At 40.4% G+C, this 26,166-nt stretch overlaps 2 protein-coding genes across 2 annotated transcripts in view; one reads left to right on the forward strand and one right to left on the reverse strand.

Moving 5' to 3' along the window:
- Positions 1–7,026: 7,026 nt before the first annotated feature.
- On the reverse strand, positions 7,027–10,877 carry naf1 (nuclear assembly factor 1 homolog (S. cerevisiae); the record flags this gene model as incomplete). The annotated part of the gene is made up of 9 exons (XM_044028170.1): positions 10,812–10,877; positions 9,811–10,058; positions 9,582–9,717; positions 9,004–9,097; positions 8,832–8,914; positions 8,479–8,639; positions 8,158–8,209; positions 7,719–7,806; positions 7,027–7,394 (listed from the first exon to the last, which is right to left on the reverse strand). Coding segments are annotated over exons 2-9 (1,230 nt in total), but the record flags the coding sequence as incomplete, so codon positions are not given.
- An 11,751-nt stretch (positions 10,878–22,628) lies between these two features.
- Positions 22,629–26,166, forward strand: part of vegfc (vascular endothelial growth factor c) — a 37,364-nt gene continuing 33,826 nt past the window's right edge. The window contains exon 1 of the mRNA XM_044028085.1: positions 22,629–22,870. Coding sequence (XP_043884020.1) covers positions 22,727–22,870 — 144 coding nt within the window. The 5' untranslated portion in view covers positions 22,629–22,726. The remainder of the gene's footprint in view (positions 22,871–26,166) is intronic.

Below are 26,166 nucleotides of genomic sequence, written 5' to 3' on the forward strand. Positions count from 1 at the left end.
AGGTCAAATTGTGTCAAAGACCGGGTGTCGGTCGTGTCAATGTATCGCTCTGATTTATAGACTGTTTTACAGCTCGCACTTCTGTGAAGAGTCAAGGCCACATGGTCATACAAACAGCTCATTTAGAGAGGAGGGGCGGAGCAAGCTGCTTTGAGAGAGTGTTTGTTCAAGTCATCAAGCACAGCTCATGTTGTGAAGCCTCACGAAACTATTCCATTAAAGAATTCTAGCATGGCTCGATTTGACTCTTTAAATTGCCACCAAATCCTCGGCTCTTATACTTACTTTTCCATTAGGGACAGTACATTACATTACATGTCATTTTAGCAGACACTTTTATCCAAAGCGACTTACAATGGAATTGAACTTGCGACCATTGCGACCATGATGTTTTTCGCACATAGGGTACCGGTCTTAACCACTGAGCCACTCCACCCCCCTGGTACCTGGTACTTGCTCTGGCGAGGTTCAAAGTGAGCTGAGCCAGTACAAAAATTTGGGTGTCAAATGATCGCGTTAATTGCGATTAATTAATTACAGTCATATTTAGCGCGTTATGTTTTTTAATTGTGTTAATCTCATTTTTAATCTTCTGTTTCTGTCTCTGTGAGTCAATTTTTTTTTTTATAAAATCCATTTTTATGTGTTGGGCTTCTTGTGCTTGAGTTGTTGGGGGTGGAAAACAATGGTCAGTCGCACCCTGAAGTGGACATGTGCTGTCATTGTGTTTGGAGGGCAGCGCGAGGAGCGGTGATTACAGACAGAACGTGACATTAGCATTTCAAAAACGGCACCATTAAAAAAAGTAAAAAAAGTGTTAGAAGGAGTTAGTTTAGCAGCGAAGCAGCGAAAGTTTAGCCTACCACGTCTATGCAAAGCACCCAGTCACGAGTGCAGCCACAGCTAACGTTAGCGGCGAAGACGTTAGCAATTTAGCGAGCCATAGCAAAGCTCTTCACCAAACTAAACGGGAGGAGAGTCTGTGACCGACAGGCTGGACCTGATGTTTTATTCTTAATTTGTATTTTCTCATTATTTGGAGTTTGACAAAAGAACACAGCGGAATGTAAATGATTAAAACAATAAATGACTTAATAAAGCCACTTTTTTTGTTATATATCAATCTTTTGATCTGCCGTTATAATGTAATAATGAATTTAAATGAAAATACCTCAAGTTGAGGCCTTTTCTAAGTCATTTTTAAGTGAGATTAAAAAGAGACGAATTAGATTAATTAATTACAGATGATAATAAATTAATCTCTCAATTTTTTTAATCTCTTGACAGCACTAACTAAAATGTGACGTCAACAGACTGACGGACACTGATTTGCCTGCAGGACACAGTCACTGGGCTGAAATACGACTGAACGTGGTTGTGATTGGGCTCATGATGGCCGGCAGCGCTGTCGCTAAATCCACCAGACTCCTCTGTTCAATATTGACATTTTAGACATTTCTTTTTCTAAATGTTGGAGATTAACACATGTTTTTTTTAATCTTTTTAGCTGATCTGCAGTTCATCATTGTTGGCTTTGATTCTTGTGTCGGACGTCGCACTCATGACTCCCCCAGTGACGACACTCTCTGACCGATCAGGGACCGGCAGCCTGATGACATCACATTTTAGTATCGGCTCAGCTCGCTTGGAACCTAAAAGCAGGAACTAAAAAAAAGCACCAGGTATCAGGTAAAAAAAAACCAAGTACAGTCGAGTTGAGCCGTGCTGGAACTGAATAATGGACAAAGTGAAAAGTGCTCACCTGTAAATTTTAATTGTTCTGAGGCTTAACAACCACAATATTTATGTTTTAGTAACATCAGATTAGACGGATTACTGGTGAAAGGTTAAATGGTGTGAGGGTTATTATGGGGTCTCGACAGATGGGTTGAGGTTGGCCGTGTTACCCGGTAGCACCACATGCAGCTGTGCGACGATTCCTCACAACAGGAAACACATGTCATCATGGTTTGGCTCGTTAAAGGCGACACGTGTGTTCCATGTTTCAGTTTTAGTCGAGCTGTCGCGAGTGTCACTATTTTGACTCTAATTCCAACTAACAACAACCAGACATGTGTGTGTTACCATTAAAACTGTGTGTGTGTGTGGTACGGAGAAATATAACACATGCTGACAAGCGTGAGGATCATGGGATAAGCTGACCAGATTACAGCTGTCTGCACTTAAATGAAAAATGGTTCCTCTCTGAAAAGAACATGGAAACGACACAGTGGACAAAAACACACACATACACACACACACACGTTTGTTGTTCCACTATTCTACATACATAACATGTAAACTGTCTACAAACACAACAGAAGCTGACGTCAACCAAAACAACGCCATTTTGGCAGGAAACGGCAACGTTTCCATCTATAGATTTTTATAGACGTCTCTGAATGTGTCGGGAAACCTCATCGGCTCTTTTCCTTAAAAACTGAAGATTATTGTATGTGCTTTTATTGCAATGTCGTAATGCTGTGGGTCTTTGAGAATAATAATGTCTGCTGTGGCTGTCTCGTGAAAAGCACCAGGGGGCTGTAGAAGGATCAAATACATTCAGTCTTTCAGGTTCTGCCATCGATCTCTTGATGTCTCCTTTGAGCCGGTGCTGTTTATTTTTCAGAGGCCTTTCCTGCCAACATGGCGGCGTAAGCAAACAGAGTCCGTCTGCGAGTCTATACGAGTCGTAGTGATTATGTAAAATGTGTCACTGAGGTCAATCTGAACAAAGGATTTCAAACACAGAACTGACAAACATAAGACACTTGAAGTTAGTGATGGAGGCAGCAGTGGATCAACAACTCCTGCGTGCTGTGATGTAAAACGACTGATTTTCTCTATGGGGTTAGGTGTGGGAGAGAGGACGTGGTCTACAGAGCTGAACAAACTTATGTTTCCAGTCTTAAAACTTAAGATATCTTAAGTGGGTGCAGATTTTATTAAGTGAGTCTTACTAAATCTGTATTTGGCGAGTGTCTGTGAGTCAGGCTGCTTCTCAGTGTTGACAGTGTTGTTATATGAGATACTGACAGTGTGTCAGCATCTCCTATAACAACAACCACGGACTGTCCCTTTAAACACAATCCCAACCTGGTGCTTTTACATGAATGATTTTCATTAAATAAACAACACATAACATGAAGAATCATGAACAGGTGCAGAACATGGATATTTATTTCTTTTACTCACCGGTGCGCGTCCTTGTTGAGGAAAGCGCTGCTCCCGTGTTCTCGCCTCTTCTTGTTTGTCTTCAGCATCTCCAGATCTCTCCTCAGACCCAGATCTCCACTGAATATCCAGCGATTCAACGTTTCAATTACAAAAATAAAATAAATAAAACAGCTGGAGAGGTGTGTCGTCCAAACTGCTTCCACCAGGTCGCGTTAAAGGACGACAACTGCCAAGTTTTGTGCAGAGAAAAGCTGAACCATGTGGAGCTGACAGAGTTAGAAGTGTTCTGGTCTGGCTTGCTGTTCTCTTTTTCAACACCTCCCTCTCTGACATTACACACACACACACACGCGCACACACACACACACACACACACTGACTTCCATTCATTTGGACAGCCTAAACAAAGCCTTATCTCGAACCCTTAACTGTCTAACCCTAACCTTAACTTAGGCAATTTAAATCTAAACCCCAAACTTAACCAGTTCCTCAGATCCTCATTGGGTTCTGCCTCATTAGGACCAGGTTTCGGGCTCCATGAGGGACGTCTGGTCCTCACAAGGTCAGTGTTTATAACAGAAAAAGGTCCTAAGCGTCTGGTTTCCATGACTTCATGACACATTTCATTGACTTGTATTCATTTCCCAAAGAAGACTTACTCTGACCTTAACACTAACTAACCTTAACTTAAGCATACAACATGTCTTCCCCTAAACATCCAATAATTTACATTATGGGGACGATTTTTGTCCCCATAATGTGACTGTGTAAACAGATTTAGGTCCCCACAACATGCGTAATACCTGAAAACACACACACACACACACAGTCATTTTTATGTCTTAGTGAGGACACATCAGAACTCAAAACTATAACCTAACCCTCGAAAACCCCTTAAAGATACGTTTTTATGTGTTTTTTTGGACCTCACAAAGACATAAATAAATACATAAATACAAGTACACTCACCCCTTACCCTAACCTAATTCTAACTCTTAAAATATTAAAACCAAGGGTTTTAGTTGTTGGTCCTCACAAAGATGTTTGGACAAGTATTAACACACACACACGCACAGCATCAGGCTTTCTCGTTGTATCACACAGACACATTAGACCAGTGTCTGGAATTTTTATGAGTGCTCTGAAACACATGCCACACAAATAGTCCAAACACTTACAACATTAGACGCAACTCGACTCTGGTGACAAAAACGAGCTGAAAGTGCGTCAGGACTCAGGGATTCTGTACCACAGAGTCGGTTTACGCTATCTCACTTTGAATTCCTCAGCAGTGAAATGATATTTATCTCCTTTTTAATAAAAAGGATAATATTTGGGCTCCGTCACTGAGTTTGGGGCAAACTTCCAGGGATAGTTGTCACATACAGGACAGTATGAATTGCTGGGTCACATGTCACAAGCCTCAGGGACTCCGATTACATCAGTCTGCTGATTCAGAGGTGGACTTGTCACGGGTCGGGGGACAACGAGAGGGGACGACTTTGGAATGATGTCAGAGAACCGAGCAGTGACAGGAAACCGAAGAAGAAGAAGAAATAGCAGAGTCATTTTGGTGTATTTTTGGGGCGAAGGTAACAACAACCCTGGGGGACAAGAGAATGTGGGACACAAGTGATACGGTAGAGTCAGCGCGGTCCGCCAGTGTCCAAGGTGTTAAGCTGAAAAAAGTCCCTGGCAATCCTAGCCTTTCACTGCAGCTCCACGGCTAAACAGAGAAGATATTCACATCATAATCACATGGTTTACAAGGCAAATACAGCAGAGAGTCATCGGCGTAGCGACGAAGCCACACTTTGTCGTTCTGTTGGAGCTCATTCTGGGCCTGAGGACGAGGGATTAAGCTGGGCTATGTTGTTTATCCTGGCTGAACTTGGCCTCAAGTCGGTTGCACGAAAGCAACGACGCATGAGATACTATGGCGATTTATTCTCTGCGGTTCAATCAACAGGATATGTTACTCCTGCTACTCAATCCGTCCAGGCAAATGTTAATCTGATCAGATTATCACGTTTTATTCACCTGCATTAAAATATTACAGTGATGTGGTTCAACGTCAGGCCGATGTATCCTCCCTCAGTTTACAGAACAGACTAATCACAGAGTATTGAATTCAATATAATTCAACGTTTTATTGACACAATTTGGGACTTTTCAACGTTCATTTGTGTTTTTTTTTTAACATGATACAATGACACACTCGTCACTGTCAGCATTTAAATCCAAACTGAAGACTACACGTTTGACACCAGATACATTTACTTGTTCTTCTAACGGTGATTCTGATGAACGCATTTACAAATAACTCACTAAATCACAAAATGTCCAGCCAATAATAACAATAATAATAAAAAAAAGATATAAAGTCTGTGTTATCACAGCTTCAATCACTTCTCCACAACTGGAGTTTATTTATTTTTCATGTTCCTCCTCGCTCATAAACCATATACAATTTGAATGTTATTTACACATTTAAAGCATCGCTGTGTGTAGCTGGACGTGACCGAGTTACGCTTCTGATCACAAAGGCATTTTAAATTTGTTTCTCGAAAGGCAAACAAAGGAAAAGAAAAAGTGAAGTTCAGTCATTTCAAAAACAGATATTTCCACGATTCTACATTTAAAAACTAAAAAATATGCAGAACAATGAAATGTAAAATAAACATATCTCTTTTTTTTTTTACATTATCTGAAAACACAAAACACGTTTTGCAAATCGACTCACCTGCCACTTTATTAGGTACACCAGTTAAACTGCTGGTTTAACCCTCTTATTCAAGTTCCAGTCCAGAATCACAGCACTGAGCAGCTGACGTCACATCTGTGGCGTGCTGGTGAGTCTCGTCTGTGATTGGACGCTCGTTAAGCGGAAGTCCTGAAGTTCTACCGTAATGACAAGTATATGAGCGCAAAGCTACGTTTCTCTGCTTTCCGCTAAGTTTGGCTATTCCTAGATATCACATAACAGTCTATGAGTTATGGTAAGGACATCCTGTCAAGGGTTAAAGCAAACTATCTAATCAGCCAATCACAGAGCAGCAACTGAACAAGCTTCTGAAATTCAACCTGAACATCAGACAAAAAAAAGGGTTTTAAATGACTTAAATCGTGGCATGAGTTGGTCCAGAAGTGAAGAGAGAAAATATCCAGTGAGAGGAAACGTGTTTTTGCTGCCAGAGGCAACATCGACCAAGTCTGGTGACACTTTATGAGGTGTCCTGTACCTAATAAAGTGGCCAGAGAGGGTACAAACGTCAAACAGTGTCCTTGGCCAAAAGTGTGAAAGAAACAGAGACACTGAGACAGTGAGATGAGGAGAAACAGCAGCGTCTCCTTAATCTAAACCTTTAAACGCATTTAAAAGGTCATTATTTGGCATTATTAAGATTTAACCAATCACAAAGACGATTCGACGCATCGAAAAAAAACCAAACAAGAACTCAACAAGTGATCCTGCGTACTGCAGCTTTAAATCTGCAATCAGATCATCGACATCCCTGATGTCAGAAACTAAACTAAACTCAAACTTACAGGGCTGCAACTCAGGATTAATCCGTTGTTTGGTCCATTAAATGTTGATCAAACCAAAGATGATCCAGTTTTGAGCATTTCTTCACTAACCAGAGAATATTCACAATTTAAGAAGCGAAAAAATCCTGAAAAAATAAACTAACATTCAAACCGTTGAATAAATTATAAAATGAATTTAGTCAAGGTTAGGTTCATTGTTGCAGCCCGAAATTGTTTGAAAGTAAAAACAATGTAATGTGTGTGTGTGTGTGTGAGAGGGAGGGGCATCACTGAGGTGGTGGTGGAGGGAGGGGAGGGGAGGGAGAAGGGGAGAGAGTTTGGGGGCCACATGTGAGAGGAGAAAGCCGGGTTAAAGAAGGACGGAGGAGGAGGAGGGTAGAGAGGGAAGCCAGGGGGAGGGTAATGGTGAGGAGGAAGGGGAGGAGGGTAAGAGCAGTGGGGAGGAAGATGAGATGGGGGAGGAGGAGGAGGAGGGGGGAGGTATGCGTGAGGAACATCCATGTGTCTGTGTGAGCCTGTGTGTGCGTGTCTGAACGGTGGCTGTTTGCCTCTCGGGTTGTGGTGCCTGAATGACGGCCCTGCGTGTCTCGGTGGGAAACCCCTGACGTCACGATGCTGATGCTGCTGCTGCTGCTGCAAGGTGTTCTGGGTAATCTGAGCAGGATTATCTGGAACGGGGAAAAATGTGACTGTAAGAAATGTGATATGTGTAGAAAGAAAGAGATTTTTCCAAGGTCAAATTAAAGCCCTTTTTAAGGTCAAATTAAAGCCCCTTTCAAGCACTTTCAAGGTCCCTTTTCTCTGTTTTTCTAGCACTTGAAAGCTTTACATGGTTCAGTTGCTTCACTTCTGGATTTTGATATAAAATAGAAAAATGAAATTCAGGCCCTGACAATGAGCTTCTCTGATCTGTGACTGAAAATGATGATCATGATCATCATTTTTCTGTTGTGTATTAACAGACGTGTGTGTGTGTGTGTGTGTGATTTCACCTGTGCCGTTATTGTCCCGCCTCTTCCTGGACGTCTTTTTCTTCTTCTTTGCCTCCTTCTCTTTCTCATCATCACTATAATCTAAAGCCTGAGGAGAGACGGAGAGAGACAGAGAGTTCCTGCTCAGAATTCAAGCACTTTCAAGGACCCACTATACATCAAGCAATGCAGGGCGTGAAACAGTAACAGCGCAAATGTCAACTTCCTTGCACAAAATTCAAGCACTTTCAATGACCCATGTCTATTGAGGACTTTCAAAAATTTTCAAGGGCCTTGACCATGTCACTTTTCAACTTCACGCACAATGAAGGATTTCAAGGACCCTGTGGGAACCCTGGATTTAGGGTCTGGTTACCATGGAGAATGCCAGAGGAGTAACCCTAACCGTTTTAAACGTAACGGTTTTAAAATCTTCTCAACATGCTTCGCTTGTTCTTACCTCCTCTGGTGGTTCTTGGTCGTTCTTCCACGACGCGTCAGATCCCCTTGAACTGAAGGAGAAGAAGAAGAAGAAGCATTTTCACTACAACATACTGTCTAAAGTCAATCCATCACGGCAGAGACGACAAAAATAAAAAGATATATTACATATTAAAATACATAAAGCAGGGACGTCCAATATTGGCCTTTTTTAACCGATTTTCAGAGTGCCGATATTGTCCAACACTTAGTTTCCAATTCCGATATCAACCATTTCAACATAAATTCTACAGCTTGAACGTCACGATACTCTGTGGTGTCCATGTACGCGTTTACTTACAGTTTGAGCTGCTGTGTGAGGATGTATCCCGTGTACTCTTTGATTGCCGGTGCGTAGTAAACCGTCTGTCCCTCTGTCAGCCCTTTGCTGCTCACCAGCTCCAACGACTTCACACGTAAGATATACAGTGGACTCGACACGGGACCGAACACCTCGAACACCTGAGAGACACCAACAACGTAAGTACTACAGGGACAGAATCAGCACATGAACACATGAACTGTGAGGGTTTTTATCAATCTAATTACTTCACAAAAAAAGATATGCATGTCTATAGATTTTGCTCCTTTGAGCATCAACCTGACTCTGCGGATAACAGATGTGAATTAGCCAATATAAACTGGCACATTTACCTTTCCCACAGCCTCCCTGTCAGACTGAAAGATGATGGTGTCTTCAGCCAGAGCAGGAATGTCTTTCAGAGACTGGATGACGACTGTAGAGACAGAGACAGAGGACGAGAGGTCTCACTCATGATGAAAACACACACAAACACAGTAAATGTTGGCGTGTGTGTGTGTTTACCGAGCTGCTGAATGACACTGGAGATTGTTCCAACAGGTTTCAGTTGTACTTCCTCTGGTAACGACAGAGACAGTTCCTCGACTGCCGGCAGCTCCTGCACACAAGCAACAACACATTTAAGGGACGCAGGATATTATCGGCACGATACCGGTAACGGATATCAGCTTTAAAACGTATTATCGGATATCTGCAAACACAACAGGACTCCTCCATTTGATTAAAACAGAATAGGCTGGTACATCCTCTTCTTGTACACAGGTGACAGTGGACAGTGTCCACGCAACGCGTCGGCCTCATCTACATACATCAAGCAATGCAGGGCATGAACCAGTAGGTGGCACCGTAACAAACAAGGGAGACTCCACTCTCTAGCACTAAATTCAAGCACTTTCATTGTGTCATGTCAATTTAGGGCAATTTTCAAACACTTTCAAGGGCCTTGAATGTTTTCTTTATTTCAAATACACATACTTTCAACGATTTCAAGGACCTGTGGGAACCCCGTTAAAAGTCCACAAAAAGCCACAGAAAAACTCACATTGGTAGATTTCTCATTAACAATGTGACCACAGACTGACCTCCAGCAGGACTTCATCCATGGTTTTGATGGGGGCCGGCTGGCTGAAACCCTCATCGTCGTCCTCCTCAAGTATGGGGGGAGAGGGAGAAGACGAGGATGAGGAGGACGAGGAGGATGAGGAGGACGAGCTATCACTGAGTAACAAAAAAAGAAGAAAAGTTAACTTTCCTGCTTCTAACACAGCAAAAAGGAGAACGTCTGCGCCAAAAACGATGTAAAATAAATACCTGTCTGAATCCTCCGAGTCATCATCTTCATCACTGCAGTCCTCCGTCTCACACGCGGTGACTGAAGAAAGAGCTGCTGCTGCCGAGTTTTCCTGCTCATCTGGATTTGTCTGTGTGCACGATGACGACACATCTGTGTTTTCAGGAGTCACGGTGAGACCTTCCAGATGTTCGGCCACAGAAACCTCCATGTCCTGCTGCTTCATCTGTGCCGTCTGGTCATTTTTATCTGATTCCGTTTCATCCATCTGAAAAGTTGCAATTTAGAACATTTAAAGAAACCATTTGGGGCCAAATGATAGGGAAAAAAACGTGATTAGGCAACAAATAATGATTATTTTCACAATCAATTAATCTATGGATTTTTGGTCTGGATCAATCAATTAAGTCTGAAAATGCTGAAAAATGTCAATCAGTGTTTGTCAAACCTGAAAAATGATCATGTTCTCAAATGTCTTGTTTCTGTCTTCATACCAAAACTTTTCACTTTTGGTGATTTCTTTCTTACATTGAGCAAAGAAATAAGCCGAAACAACCAGAAATCTTGTTTTTAAAATGAAAAAAAGATTCAATCCGATGAATGGATTATCAAAATAGTTGACGATTCATTTAGGATCGATTAATCGAATTATCACTGCAGCCCAACTCGATTTAAATAGATAGATTTAAATGAATGAGTGTACCTAATAAATTGGCGGCTGATTGTATGTACTTAAGAATTAAAGCGGGTAACACGTTAAAGACGACAGAGATATAAACTTTCATTCACTCGCTCGCTCACTCACTCACTCACTCAGTCAGTCTTGCCGATTTCGTACCTGCTAGCATCAGTCGGCTAACTAGCTTAGGAGCTAACCAGGGCTAACAGCGCGAATTTGACCCCACGACACTTCCTGGACAGACTCGGGTCTGGACTAACTTCGTGTTTTTGACGTATAAACGTGTCAAAAAGTTTGTGAGAAAGGTATATAAGCGAATAAAGAGTGTCAATAACGCTGTACCTGTGCGTTAGAGGAGACACTGAAGCTGCCGCACTGAGAATCTCCACGAAAAACTCACACAAATGCAAACTGAACGTGACATAAACTACGTCCGCTAATGACCTTTCAAAATAAAAGCAGCGAGTGTGGCGTTTAAAAACCGTCGGCAAAACATTACGAGATGATGCCATAATACGACGAGCAACATGTGAAGAATACACTGGGTTTTTATTTAACAATTTTTACAAGAATATAGTGAATGTATATATATCAACTCGTTAAAAACGCCTTCTTTGCTAAATGATTTTCCAGAATACGCAAAACATAAAGAAAATATCATTGAACCCCCTTTTATATGTTTATGCCAGATAAATACTTTTATTTTTGTGTTTATTTTGAAGGTCCAATTCCGGTTGTAACTGTGTGTGTCGGTCAATTTGACTGTGGTCCACATGTCCACAACACGTGGGTTTCTGTTTTTCCGGGTATGCGCAATAGAATATGACCTCAGTCTCAGACTCGATCCCCCCAAAAATCAATTGAAACATCAGTTCTAATGAAATCAATTTAAGAGAGGAGTATCGTTAAAATGAATCAAATGTAAATTAAGTGTTATTGTGTACTGTTGTTTTTTTATTTCCTTTTGTTGGTTTTATTTGTTGCTTTTCCAAATTTTAACTTTAGTACATGATATTCTGGGTTATTCAATGAATTCTATTTGGCAAAAACGGTTGATTATTACATACTACAGCACATGATATCTTTTTTTCTTGTAATGACGCCTCAGAAAAATGTTTTGGGCATTTTACCTTATCAAATATGACCAGTAGGTGGCAGCACAAGTCTATATTATCAATATAGGCTACAATATTTCCTCTGGGTCACAATATACAGTATGATCTGAACTTAAATTATATGATTTATGAAACGAGTTTTATTGTGGATCAGCTTGACCCAGAATAACTAGTTCTAGCTCTAGTTCTGAACCTTTTTTGCACACAGACTGTGTAAATCATGAAACTATTTACCAGATTATGAGAAACGTGTTCAGAGCTGAAGGTGGAGCGGAAACCCACACAGCCTGGTCAAGACCTGTGCGGCATTAAATCAGCTGATGCTGGTTCCTGAATGGTTGTATTGTTACTGAGCTAATCAGCTGGAAGTGGCCCAGTTTAACATAATACTTTTCAAAAGCAGGACCACAACTGAGAATAATTACACAGCAATCTCAGTGGCATTCATATTTTCATGCACCAAAGGAGCTGAGAAACGTGTCATTGTAATTGTGCAGGAATCAAAGTGTAAAGTGAAAGTGGAACAGCAGCACAGATACAGTCACTGTGGAACATTAATATTTGCTGACACGGTGAGATCAAGTGGCAACCCCTTTCCCTTTAACTTTAAATGTGACAATAAATGACACCATTATCATTTAAAGAATGAATGTATGAATGGATACCTTTATTGTCATTGTACAACTAGATATTGATAGCAACTTGAATTGAATTGAACTCCTTAAAAGTGCAAGAAAACACAATAGACACACATTAATGAAAGACCACAATTTGACAACAATTGACAATTTAAATAATAGAAAGAGAATATGGCGCAGATCTTTAAAAGACAAAGAGGCATATAATTAGATAATTCACACTGAAATGCTACAATTGTGTTTCACTGTGAAATGACTGGAAATGTGGCTATTAGAAGAAATATTATTATATATTATATATAATTAGATAGTAATATCCATAGTATTTTGCACAAGTAAATACTGCCAAATTAAGTCTGACATGACTTCCTGAGTGTTATTTGAATTTTGAAAGAGCAAATGTAACACACCTAATTTCCCCGTGGGGATTAACAAAGTATTCCGATTCTGTTAAAAATGTACAGAATAATGAGAAATTACAACAACATCTTCCATAACTATGACATTATATACTAAACATATGTACAAATACTGTACAGGTTTTGATGATAAGGAATGTATGGACTCAAAGAGGTTTGCATTCAGAGTGTTTTTAGATTGTAAGAAAGCATTTGACACTGTATATCATGATATAATGATAAGAAGGTCCAAACATATTTATTATGTATATAAATACATTCAAATGTGTGTTATTTAATGATGACAAATATTTTCTGTTCCGTGTGTAATTGCAGCAGCTTTAGGAAATAAATACATAAAAAAAAAAAATTGGTTTGATATAAATAAATTGCCTTTAAATGTAAACAAAGGTAATTCTAATCATGTTGTTTGGAAAACACAAGAGAAATATCTAAACAATCTATCTATCTCTCTCTCTCTCTCTCTCTCTCTCTCTCTCTCTATCTATCATTTACTGTAAATATACACACAGTAATTTGCTGTTGATTGTTCTGGTGCACCATTCACAGACAAACCTGCTCATAAGATTATGATTAACATCTAAAAATCAGTTTTTCTTTCCTTATGTTTGTTCCTTTAACATTCTATAAAAACATTTGCTGCCAAGTCGTCGTACAAAAACAGAAATGGACAGAAGGAATTCACCGAGCTTTGTGTTGTTGTTGAGTTGAAATACAAGGAAAAATTCCTCTCTGCTGCCACAAATCCTTCGTCAAAGATCTTCTCTTTTGTGCAGATGTACAGTCAGCGTGAGCACATGTGGTCTCGACAGCACACAGGGAATTGAACCTGCGATTCTGAGAGGCCAACAGGAAGTGTTTGCTGCTCCCTCTAAAGGCAGCAGGTGTTTTTCAGCCATTGTCTGCCGTCACACACACAAAGCAAGTGTTGTTTTCTTTCAGTGGCTCCAATGTCACTCATTGTGTCACGCATGACAAAAACACTGTAAACTGAATTCTTCACATGAGCAAACAAACACAGACTATTCATGCTGTGCATCTCCACTGTGACACCAACACATCTCAGGGAATTCCTGGAATTTTTTTGTCCTGTTGTCGGTGAGTCACTTCCACTTTGCTTCCATGGGGAACAAACGTAATCTTTTTACAGGAAAAAATGATTCTGAGACAGTGAAGAAGAACGCACCTGCACTATTTTAATGTTGCAGTTTCATGTCTTAGTTTCACAAAACATTTTATTTGTAAGTTTGTCCTTCTGTCTACAGTTCATAAAAACCTTCAAGAAATCCCCATTTTTTGTTTTACAAAACTGTAAAAAAAGAATCATATGTCTATCAAAACCAAAAAATCTTATTTTAACAACATTTGGCATGTGCAGGGTCACACACTCTGAGGCCTTGTTTGAGACCGTCCTCCAACAAAACACAAGAATTACGAACTATAGGTAAATCTTTTAAAAAAATAGGCACCCCCTAGTGGTATTATAAATAGCCGCAATCAGGTACCTTGGAAGTTAAAGTATTACACTTTGGTGTGATTGAACTGGGTTAGCACGCTTGCCTTAGCAGCATTCTGCATGGCGTCTCCACTGAATCTCCACTGTGACACCGCCATAGCTCAGAGAATTCTCTAAATTCCTGGATTTTTCTTGTCCTGTTGTTATCAGTGAGTCACTTCCACTTTCCTCTTATGGGGCCAATAATGATGAATGCGGTCTTGTTACAGTTTAGCTGAAGACAGTTTTGGGCCATCCAGCTTTTGATGTCCCTCACACAGTGATTTATCTTCACGATCATTTTTAATTTCTTCATTTTCTATGACTATCCTCCAGCTAAAAGTTTAGACCCCCCGGACGGGTCAATATACGGCGACAAACAACCATTCCCTCGAATATTCAATCCTATGTGTCCAATTAACCTTATCCATAATCATGGAATAAGGTTTTTCACTCTTTTTTTAGCCTTTTTTGGTGAAAATATAGATATAATTGAGTGTCATCTGCATACAAGGGAACTCTAACATTATGTTTTATGAATAAGAATCATGTAGATTCACGAACGGAACCCTGAGGTCAACTTCACACTGGACAATTGCGAGCTTCCCATGGCTACACTGAAATGTCGTCATTTATAAGACAATTTAAATGCACACTTTGTTTCTGTTGCTTCTGGTCTCTCAGTTTCAGTGGTCTGGTCTGGTCTTTCTGTGTTGCTCTGGCAATGAAGCAAGTTTATATCCAAGAGTTGATTAGGGATTTACACGTTTCCATGTCAGCAAAAAACACAGGACACAAACAGAGACACCCGCAGGACCGTCCATGACCCACACTCACACGAAGAACTCAGAAGTGGTTGACAGAACGAGACGTTGAATTTGTAAACAGCAAACCGAGGAAAACATCCTGTGAGCAGGTTATAACAAGTCTGTGTAAACTGAGCGTAAACAATCGCAGTTGCATAGTGTTTAATTTCTGACTCTGTGAAAACACACCACATCGTTACATCATGTGACCGGGGCCAGAGCCGAGCAATTATTTTCATATCAGCTCAAATTCCACAGACGTCTGTGATAGCATGACTAAAAGCATAGCATTCCAATTAGGGAACACACACACGCACACACACACGCACACTGACTCACACAGGGATGAACACACACACACACTTGGAAGGAGAGAGGGAGAGAAATTGGTGCTCACAACCTTGGCCTGTTATTTTGTGGGGGGTCTGAGCTATTCGTATTTGTGTGTGTGTCTCTCCACAGTTAATTGCCGAACCGAGAGGTCAGTGTTGAGCCAAGGATTTGTTGTTTGTGTAACTCAGAGCAGCAGAGATGCAGCGAGAGATTAAAACACAAACTAAACCTCAGGCAGCAACACTCCAAACTAGTTTAGCCTTCATTGAAAACACAGCCACTGGCTGTGTTAAATCACTACAGTAGTAGTTAAACATGTCTGTAAATCAAATGAAGCCAAGAACCTGTTCAACTCAGTCCAAGATATTAAGGTGCAACATACTCTATGATGACATTTACGTGGTAGCTCAGGTTATTTGAAGGGTCGTGTGAGGTAATGACACATGCTAGCTGTCACTGAAAACATGGCTGTCAGCCGTGTTAGCTATTTTAAAAAGGTGCATTTGTCTGCTTGAGTCTACCATATATTAAGAGTGTATTTGACAGCTAGTTTTTCCCATTTTCCCGTTTCTAATCCGCTCGTTCTGCCTCACCAAACTCCATAGAGAAAATTGGTGATTTTGGCTCACAAGGACAGAAGAGCTGCTGGTCTACTGCTGCCTCGTGTGGTCAGTTTGTGTCACTGAAGTAAATCTGAATGACGAATTTCAAACGCCAAAGTCGCAAAATAACACATTTGAAGTTAGTTATGGAGGCAGCAGTGGGTCAAAAAGTCCCGAGTGCCGTGATATAAAATAGCTGATTTTCTCAATGGACTTTGGTGCAGGTGAGTGATTGGTGTACAAAGTGACACAAACTTAGGTGTGGAGTCAGAAAAGGCTGATATAAACCTGAATACATTTGAGAGCTAAGATGATGAAGAATTTTATGAGGTTAGCCTTTTGTTGAGTGGCTGAAATCTGATTTTCCTGCTCTCTTCGCCAGCAGCCATATTTTCACTGGACTGTCTCCAGCTGCTTCCCAGTGATGACAGCACCCTGGTGGGGGCGCACGGCAGTCAGAGCTGTCTTCATGCTGTCAGTGTTAGCAGTGGGATCACACAAACACTCTGTTGTTTTGTGTAAAAGAAGCCAGCGCCTGACCACAAGCTCTTTTGACAGAAAGTGCGCGAAACAAACAGAAAACACCAGTCAGACACATATGGAGCCTCTAAACGAGCGAAACAATAAAAAACAGTTTACATATGAGAAGAAAACAAGAGGAAGAAAATAAGTCACGCACCTCTGAAACTGACAAAATAAAGTCCTACACGTCAACTGTGTGTTCTTGTATCTGGTTACTGTGAAAAACCCACAGCAGTACATGTCGTATGTGTGTGACTAAATATACATTTTAATATTTTATACACCATGTTTCACACATGTGGACATACATCTCAACTAAAAGGTTAAGTTAAATTTCTGCAAATGTGTTTGGGGACCCAAAAGAAATCGCCCGTGACCCATTTTCCGGTCCTGACCCAGTCTTTGGGAACCAAACAAGTGGTTCGATACCCAAGTGTATGTTTAGGAATACAATCAGAAGCATGCAAGTATCTGTTTGTGTGTACTTTTCTGGCATAAACACTGACCTTGTGAGTACAAACACACAAAGTGTAAACGATAATTGTAAAGCAGTTGTTTTGGGTGTAACTGAATCATTGGAATCAGTGGATGAAAAAGATTAGTTCACACAATCGTTCAGTACTTCCTGCATGTCACTGAACTGAAATACCACTGAACGTGATCGTGATTGGGCTCACGATGACAGATGTCTCTAAATACACCAGACTCCTCTGTTAAATATGGACATTTTACACCTTTCCTTTGCTAAATGTTGGAGATTAACGTTCATGTTTTCAGGGATTTTTGAAGTCTTTTTAACTTTGACAGTTGGACATTGTTCACATTGATTCTTGTGTCGGACGTCGCCCTCGACGAGCCCGACGGCCTCCTCCTTCAGTGTGACAGCTCCCTTCACTGCTATTTTCCGACCAGGAGGTTCAGATTTCCACTGGACAAGTGCGACTTTGATCATCGTCCACTCATCGTCCACAGTCCCCGCTGCTCCCTGGAGACTCGGCCAGATGTTTACCCTCACCACACATTTGTTTTTCACATGCTCAGCGGTCTCCTCTGCCTGTTCAGGTCCAGGAGAAGAGATGAGATTTGGTCAATATGACCTCATCGTCTTCATTCAGGTAAAAATGTTATGTAAACGGGAATAAGATCAGAAAAGATGGATTCAGATAATATAAGATGAGTTTGGGAAAAATGTGGGAAATAAGGATGAAAATTCGAGATGCGTAGTGAATCGATTCCTCGGATCCGTTAGCATGCCTGCTTAATGATTCCGCTTATCGGTTCTGCTCGTTGCAAATGCGTCATGACGTCACACACGCGCTGACGACAATGCGGTCACTTGCGACACTTGTAAAGTTTCCATTTGATCCAGAATGCAGAAACATTTGGCCACACAGCGTGCAATTCATTTGCAGGACTGACGTGTTTGATACACTGCTACTTAGCGACGAGTCAAGCAGCAGCGGAGCTAACGGGACGTCAACTGTTATTAATGCCGAAGGTAACTTTCAATCTGCAGGCAGGACAGGCCCTGTCTACTTAGTTATGTGAGTAAACTTTTACTATACGAAGAATCTCCATCGTCATCGTCCATCACATTTAGATGATGATGATGATGACGGCCAGAGGCGGTTTTTATGGCACATAAAAAGCCAAACATTTTTTTTTGTCTGAACCAATTAATGTGAAAATCAGATAGTAAAGAGAGTTAATACAAACAAACAAATTTGTTCCCTCACCCAATGAGAATCGCTAAGAGAATCGCTAAGAGAATCACTAAGACACTCGGAATCGTTCAGTTCTTATCAATTCCCATCCCTCATGTGAAATGTTTTTTCAACTTTTTAACTTTCTGTGGTGACTTTTACGCCACCTACTGCTGACCTCTGTGAACTACCTCCCAATATTTGCTTTACAGCAGAGGATGGAAAAACACTCACAAATGTGTATTTTGGCTTCATTTTTGCAGCAGTGTATGTGTGTGTGTTTATCAGGCACCCATTCCAGCTGTGGGAATTCTGAGTCTGCCGGAACTGAACAACAATGGGGAGGATGGTAACACATTGTTTTGTCTGTGTGTGTGTGTGTGAGTGAAAACTTCATGAAATGGAAAAGGCTCCTTCATGGTTGAATTCTGAGGCATTTCTTAAAAATGTGATAATAATTAACCGTGACTCAAATCTTACCCTGAAACATGACCAGCTCCACAGAAATATGAGTGTTTTGTGTGAGTGTTTATGCCAGAAAAGGCCCTGAAGAGGTACAATAAAACATTACCATGATACAATTTTATCATATTACAAAATAATATACAGTGTTGTGATATACTCTCTCACAACAGCTGAATACGCACACTTCTCAATGTTTATTACAAAAGTTACAAAATGTAAAAAGGTAAATAAAATCAATAAGAGATATAATCTCGCCACGTACAATATCGCGATATTTCTCTGTATTGATTTCACAGGTATCGCTGATTCCAGAGCTTCAATGCCACAGCTCAAATATTCTATGACTACAGTTATTAATTATATGTTATATAGATTCTCGTTATTGCTAACATTGATATTACCCTGCTTGTCCTTTTCTTTTTCGTGATTAAAACAAGACTTCTTATTGTTAAATGTGAATATTTTCTTCATTTCTTTGCTCTGAGTGCCAAAGAAATCATTAAAAGTGAATCATTCTGGTTTGTGGACAAGACAAGACATTTGAGAACCTCATCATTTCCAGGTTTGACGAACACCGATCAACATTCTTTAAGATTTTCTGATATTTTATGGACCAAACAATCAAGAAAATAATCGTCAGATTAATCAATTATGAAAATAATCGTTAGTTGCAGCGCTAATCTGCATTGTATTCGCCATACGATGAATATCTTTGGAGGCAGAATAATGACGCGAGGCATTTAAACGAAACTCCCATCAGCATGTGTGTGAGCTTCACCACTCACAGCGTGTTCCGAGGAAGGACGAAGAGTCCGTGTTGCAGTGGAAAACAATCCTTTATTTGTATTAATATGAAAGTCCACCAAAAATAACTTAACAAAACCACAGCGGTCGCTCTATTTCTCACTCCTGCTCCGTCCTTCTGGACCCAGCCTACTGCAAGAGACCAGAACAAGCTTACAAGTGTGCTTACATAGCTGCCTGATTACCTGATTCTGTCCAGCTGTCTGATCACACATGTCACGTTCCAAGGGGAGCGGTAAGGGCGACACACAGAAAATATAAAAATGGAAACTTAACATACATTTTGTGTCATAAAGAAACATAAAAACAATTTACATTATGGGGACTTGTTTTTTGTCCCCATAAGGAAGACAAGTCCCCATAATGTGACTGTGTAAACAGGTTTAAGTCCCCACAATATAAGGAATACTTGATACACACACACACACACACACAGCAGTGTCTGAAGGAAAGCATGTTAGCACAAAGATAAGGCTCCTTTGTTAGCTAGTTGACTCCTAGACACTATTAATTACCGAGGGAAACAGGTCAATGACCTCACTAATAGCTGTGTGTGTGTGTGTGTGTGTGTCCTCGCTACCATACACTTCATGTGTTCACTTCACAATCTCACTGAACCTAATTAACGTGACACATAAGCTTGAGTATCTACTTCATCAGCGCTAAGCTAACCGCCCGCTAACTAGCCACCAACGCATAAAACATCATGAGACGTAAATGAATGTGTGAGATTGTTCACCACGTCATTCTCCCTCACAACACATCTGCAGTGTGGCTAATCTGTAATCTCCATACGTCATCCCACCTCAGAGGTCAGGGGTCAAACAGCGTGTGTGTGTGTGTGTGAGTGGTTATCCTGCCCCTGACCCCAATCTCACACACACAACACACACACACATTCACATGTAAGGTCATCTCTGTACATGTCTGAGAGTTTGCTTCTCTGAGTGACCCCACCTCATATTATTCCTGCTAATCCAAAATGAATAATCCCAAGGAAAATCCATTCTAGTGTGTGTGTGTGTGTGTTCCTGTATGTGAGGCTTTGTGAGGACCCAAAAATTGTTAGGGGTTAAAACCTGATTTTAGGGCTAGGGTTAGAATTGGGTTTAGGTTAAGGTTAGGCACTTAGTTGTGATGGTTAAGGTAAGGGTAAGGGTAAGGGTTAGGGTAAGGGGCCAGGTAATGCATTATGTCTATGAGGGTCCTCAATAAGAATGTGTGCGTCTCTTGTAATATTCCGGAATGTCGTCCATGCTGCAGGATTTCATATCAGCAGAGCGGCCGCTCACACTCACACTCACACACACACGCACGCACACACACACACACACACACACACGACGGCATGAGAACAGTGTGGCTAAGTGAGGACATCATGACATGTTCTCACCACTTCAAAGAGCGGTTTGAAGTTTTTAGACTTCAGGTTAAATTGAGGTTTAACCTCGTTTTCAGACCTCAACCTCATCTTCACAAAGATGTTTTAGGTTTTGTTTAAGGCTTGAGTTTGGACGTTCAGATGTGATTTTTAATAACATTTTTGTATTTCTCTTTTCAGCAGGTCCCGCTGTGAGTGAGGGTCTCAGATTCAGTATTATTACCAAGTAATACGTGGATACTCTGGAGCTTCTCCTGCTGCTGTGAAAGCGTCCTCAGTGTCTGGACACACTTCTGCAAACACTGTCCAGAGTTACATAAAAACAAGTTTTTTTCCAATGCGTAAACCAGTGTATATGTGTCTCTAATACGCTCTGTCCTCTCCTCTTTATGTACAACCACACACACATACTGGTTTATTGACTTTATTGAGGACCAACCTTTGTCAACATTTTAGTCGGACTAAGACGATAATTCTGTTTTCTTAATGTCACGTTAACACAGTAGTCCGACTAAAATCGAGCTAGTCTCATGGCGTGTGTCCACCACCTCATCTCGACTCGGTTAAGCTGCGTTTCCACTAGCATAGTACCTGGTACCAGGTACTTTTGTTAGTACCTGCTCTGACGAAGTTCCAAGCGAGCTGAGTAGCTACTACGCGTGATGTCGCCAGACTGCCGGCCACTGATTGGTCAGAGTACCGTCACAGGAAGAGACGTCCGACACCAGAATCAAGCCGAACAATGCCGAACTGGAGATCAGTTAAAAAGACTTAACAATCCTAAAAAAAATGTGGGTTAATCTCCAACAATTACCAGGGAAATTATTTATTTTTGCAGTATTTAACAGAGGAGTCTGGTGTATTTAGTGACAGCATCACTGTGCGTCAGACGGAGTCTGTGCTCCGCTCATGGAGGAAGAACTCAACTAATGTTTTTGATGAACTGATTCTAATGATTCAGTTACACTGAAAACAACTGCTTTACAAGTCACTAGTCACTCGTTTGTGCGTCGCTTATGAAACAAAGTCACCACAGTTTCATGCGTGGCGATGACTCCGCCCACGTAGACTTGGTACTATTTTTGTAGTGGAGATGCAACCTAAACCGTGCCGTGACAATTGCCATTAGTCAGACTAACATACCTGGATAATAGGATTCATAGTCCGATTACTCCTGCATGTATGCGCTTAGTCGGACTGGAGTCGGACTGGAGTCAGACTAAGAAATGTAGAAGGAGACGACGTATAAACCGCGGTACAGTTGTTGGAAAAGGGCGAACAACGCGATGGCCAGAGCCACAGCACAGTCCGTCTCACCACCCGTCTTCTGTGGTTAAAGATCAGATAACAGGAAACTATAAATAATCATGACAATAAACACACGGTAAATACTTTTCACATGTTACTCAGGATGTGTCTTATCAAAAACAAGTATGAGTGAGTGAGTGAGTGAGTGAGTCACGTTTGATGTAATGCCTCATATTTGGCAATAGAGGGCAGTAGAAAATATAAAACACAGGAGCAAAAATGCACCTCACAGCTGAGCTTTGGGCTCTTTGGTCTCTCTCTCTCTCTCTGTCTGTCTCTCTCTCTCTCTCTCTCTCTCTTTCAGCGCTTGTGTTTGTGAGCTTTTATTTTGAAGGATGCCCCCCAAGATTGTGTCAGCGCGTGGAGCTGACGCTGAGGACTGTGTGAGCGGATTGATCTGTTTTCATATGACCGGGATTTACTCGCGCGCGCACACACACACACACGCACACACACACTGACAGAGAGACAAAGAGAGAGAGAGAGAGAGAGTGAATGAAACAGTGTAATCAGCGGCAGAAGAAGAGAGGAGTACACAGAGCGCGCGCAGAGGATTTTTTTTAATAAAATTATTATTATTTAGTTTTTTTTTTAAATCTATATATTAAATGACCTGAATATTGTTTAATTCCTGTGGAATCACTAACACTTGAGGACTTTACAAACATGCAGCTGTTGGGGATTTCGCTGCTCCTGTTTTATCTGCTCTACTGTAACCTGGCCAGCGACTTCATCCACCACAGCGACGACTATGACGACGAGGAGGAGGACGATGACGAGGAGTACAGGCACGAGCAGATGCACGAGCCGGTGAGTGGAGAAAAACTTACAGAATACATATGAGAAATAACGTGTGCGTGTGTGTGTATGTGTGTGTGTTCACCTGACCCTGTTAGTGATGGATCCACAAACCATCAAAGTCCAACATGTGCTTTCAAACATGTTTGCAACTTTAACATGTATGTTCGATTTTTATTCTTGCAAATAAACAGTAAAATATTATAACATATACATTACTGTGTCCGATACCAATGCCGATGTCACAGTCTTACCGATATCAGTCAGATAAAATCTGTCACATCTGACACATTAGAGACAAAATATCAAATATTCTTTTAACATAAAGCAGAAATAAACAGCCAGCTAACATTTTTTTTATCTGTGCGATATATGATCTGGTGATTTTGACCAGGCTCAAACTGGATTTAATTTGGCCCCCAACAAAACATCAACATATAATGAGTTATTTCTGTTTGTTTTCTTTAAGGATCATCACAAATATGTTTTTTTTATCATTCCATATGAAAACAAACACTTTTATTTTGAAATTCTGTGAAATATCATCACTAATATTGTTTATATTTCACTTCTAAACCTTTGATTACACATATTAGTCATCAGTTTTTGAATATTGAACAGCTTTTGTTGGCTCCCTGAAGTATAAGAGTGTTTAGGGTTAAGGTTTAATGGCGGTCAGCCTTTATTTATGTTCCCGACCAATGACATTAGCGATCCTAACATCTGATGAGTTATCACCAGCTCTTATAAGAGTAAAATAAAAGTCCAGACTCACATTAAACGACCATCACTTCTTCTTTATTGACTCTAACCGCTGATAAATATTGACACAACCCAACTATGGTTGGTTTATTTTGAGTTGCCGTGGAGGAAAAAAGATAACTCCACTGTTTGTGTTGCGTTCACTGTCCTGGCGTCAATAGTAAATTTTAAATGCAAACTTATTTTTGTAAGTTTGTGTTTTTTTTTCATATGTAGATGATGATCACCCAAGAATGTTCCTTTTAAAGTTTCACGAGAATCTGCCCGCGGATGACGTCACACAATTTGATCAAATTGTCAAGAAATTCCTATTTCTTATTAATGGGCAAAACTGTAATGAAAAAAAACCTATAATATCGCTGTCGGAACTCATTGGAAAATTGACAGACAGCAAAATTTAGTGTGTGTATGCAGTACAAGACACTCTATAAGGATACTATGTAATAATACTATGAGGATAAGTTTAATCTGGATCCAATCCAGATTATGGATTTGGCGGCAATTCAAATGTCCCATTGTACGAGTTCAGACGTTCAGGATGAATTTTGTCCTGTTTATGTAAGATGGTAATAATTATAAGCAGGTAAAGTTCTGTACAGATGCAGAAAGTCTAGCACTTTTTTCCCCCCACACGTTATACATCTATTTATTAAATGATAACAACGCATTTCAATGTTTAACTCAAACAAAACATGTCAATTTGGGGATTTGATTTGTATCCAATATCTATGCTCGAGTGCAAATGACAGAAAAAGAGGCTACGTATTTGTTGCAACATAGCAAAGAGACGATTGTCTAACGAGGCTAACGTGTTGCAGGACTACTGGAACAGGTGAGAGCAGCTGATAAACAGCTAATTGCACCACTGACACTCTCCAGGAAGTGACAGTTTATGTTTGAGAAGCATAAAACAGACTCAGTTGAACCACAAGAAGCCACAGAAACAGTAATCATTTCATTAATCATTGCCGATCGCACAATAAAATGCTGAAATGTGTTGGTTTATAAAGGAAATTCGCTGCATTGCAAAGTAATTAAACAGAAAATAATCTGTGTCAATGGAAGTGGGAGTGGTTAAAGAAACACTGATGATGTCATCACTGTGATGTCAGAGGTTTGACACAGAGTTTTTGGTGCTTGGTACATTTATTTCGTTATTGCTTCAATATATTGAAATAAATAAATTGCAGGAATGCTCCTTTTAATTAGTTCATGTTGAATCTACGCGACATAGCATGTTTTATTTTGAAACATTTTTGAACCAAAAACTGCTAAATTAAATAAGGAAATACTTCTGTCTTAATAAAAACCTACTTAATTATACTGTACGTACAAAATACCAAAACCACTGTAAAAACATACAACAAAAACACATAAAACACATTACACTGTCCTCACATTAATAAACTATAATGATAATTCAACAAATATGTCAATAAATAAATAAATAACCCACATTTTGAATAAATATACACGTGAGAAAAGTTACAGATGTTTTTGTTACATGTCTGTGTGTGAACGAGCAGCCGGCGAGTGTTAAAGTGTTTTTTCCAACCGATTGTAATCATCTTTTGTGCCGTGCAGGACATCATTAAAGGCTTATCCCGCGCTCAAACATTATTTTCATTTATTTATTTATTTGTCTTTTACATGAGTCACATTTTAAACTCACAGTTTACTGTTGTAAGCCAAAACCGTTTTTTAAAAAAAAAAAAATCCATCTGTAATAACACACATGCACACACACACACACACGCACACGCACGCACGCACACACACACACACACACACAAAGAAGGGGGAGGATTAACTACAGAAAAGGGCCAATGACAGAAAGTGTCACAAAGGTCAAGTGTGTGAAGTCTGTGTGTGTGTGTGTGTGTGTGTGTGTGGTACTTTGTTACCTCTTCAGGACCCTTTTTTTCTGGCAATCACTGCAAAAACAGCCCTAGTACAAGTAGACCAAATATTCTTAAATTGATTTTAATGATAACAAAGATTCTGCCAGTGGGGTCAGTGCATTTTGCTTGGCTGGAACGTTTAAAACTAGCTTGTAAAACTGGACAATTACAGACTGTAATGTGCCTTAAAACGAGGAAAAACTGCCCCAAAAACCAGATAAAAGTGAAAAAGTCGTACCGAGGCGAGGCGAAGTGGGACCATAGTGGAAAAGGTTAGAGTAAGGGGCTGCTATGATGTGTCCTCACAAAGGTGTACAAACAAGTTTGTGTGTGTGTGCACTTGTATTTGAGACCTCTTAGGACCTTTTCTGTCATAAAGACTGACCTTTTAAGGACCAATAGTCCTCATGAGCCTTGAAAAACCACCAAAATCCCCCGGGGGAAAACTTTTTCCCTCGACAAGGGACTTTTCAGATTACCAGGAACTCTGAAGAACGCTGATTGGTGGAACACAGTTTGCAGTGTTGCCGACTTAGCGACTTTGTTGCTATATTTAGCGAGTATTCACAACCCTCTAGCGACTCTTTTTCAAATAAGCGTCAAATCTCGCGACTTTTTCTGGTGTTATTAGCGACTTCTGGAGAC

This window comes from Solea senegalensis, linkage group LG6 (genome assembly GCF_019176455.1).
Source record: "Solea senegalensis isolate Sse05_10M linkage group LG6, IFAPA_SoseM_1, whole genome shotgun sequence".
Classification (NCBI taxonomy): domain Eukaryota; kingdom Metazoa; phylum Chordata; class Actinopteri; order Pleuronectiformes; family Soleidae; genus Solea; species Solea senegalensis.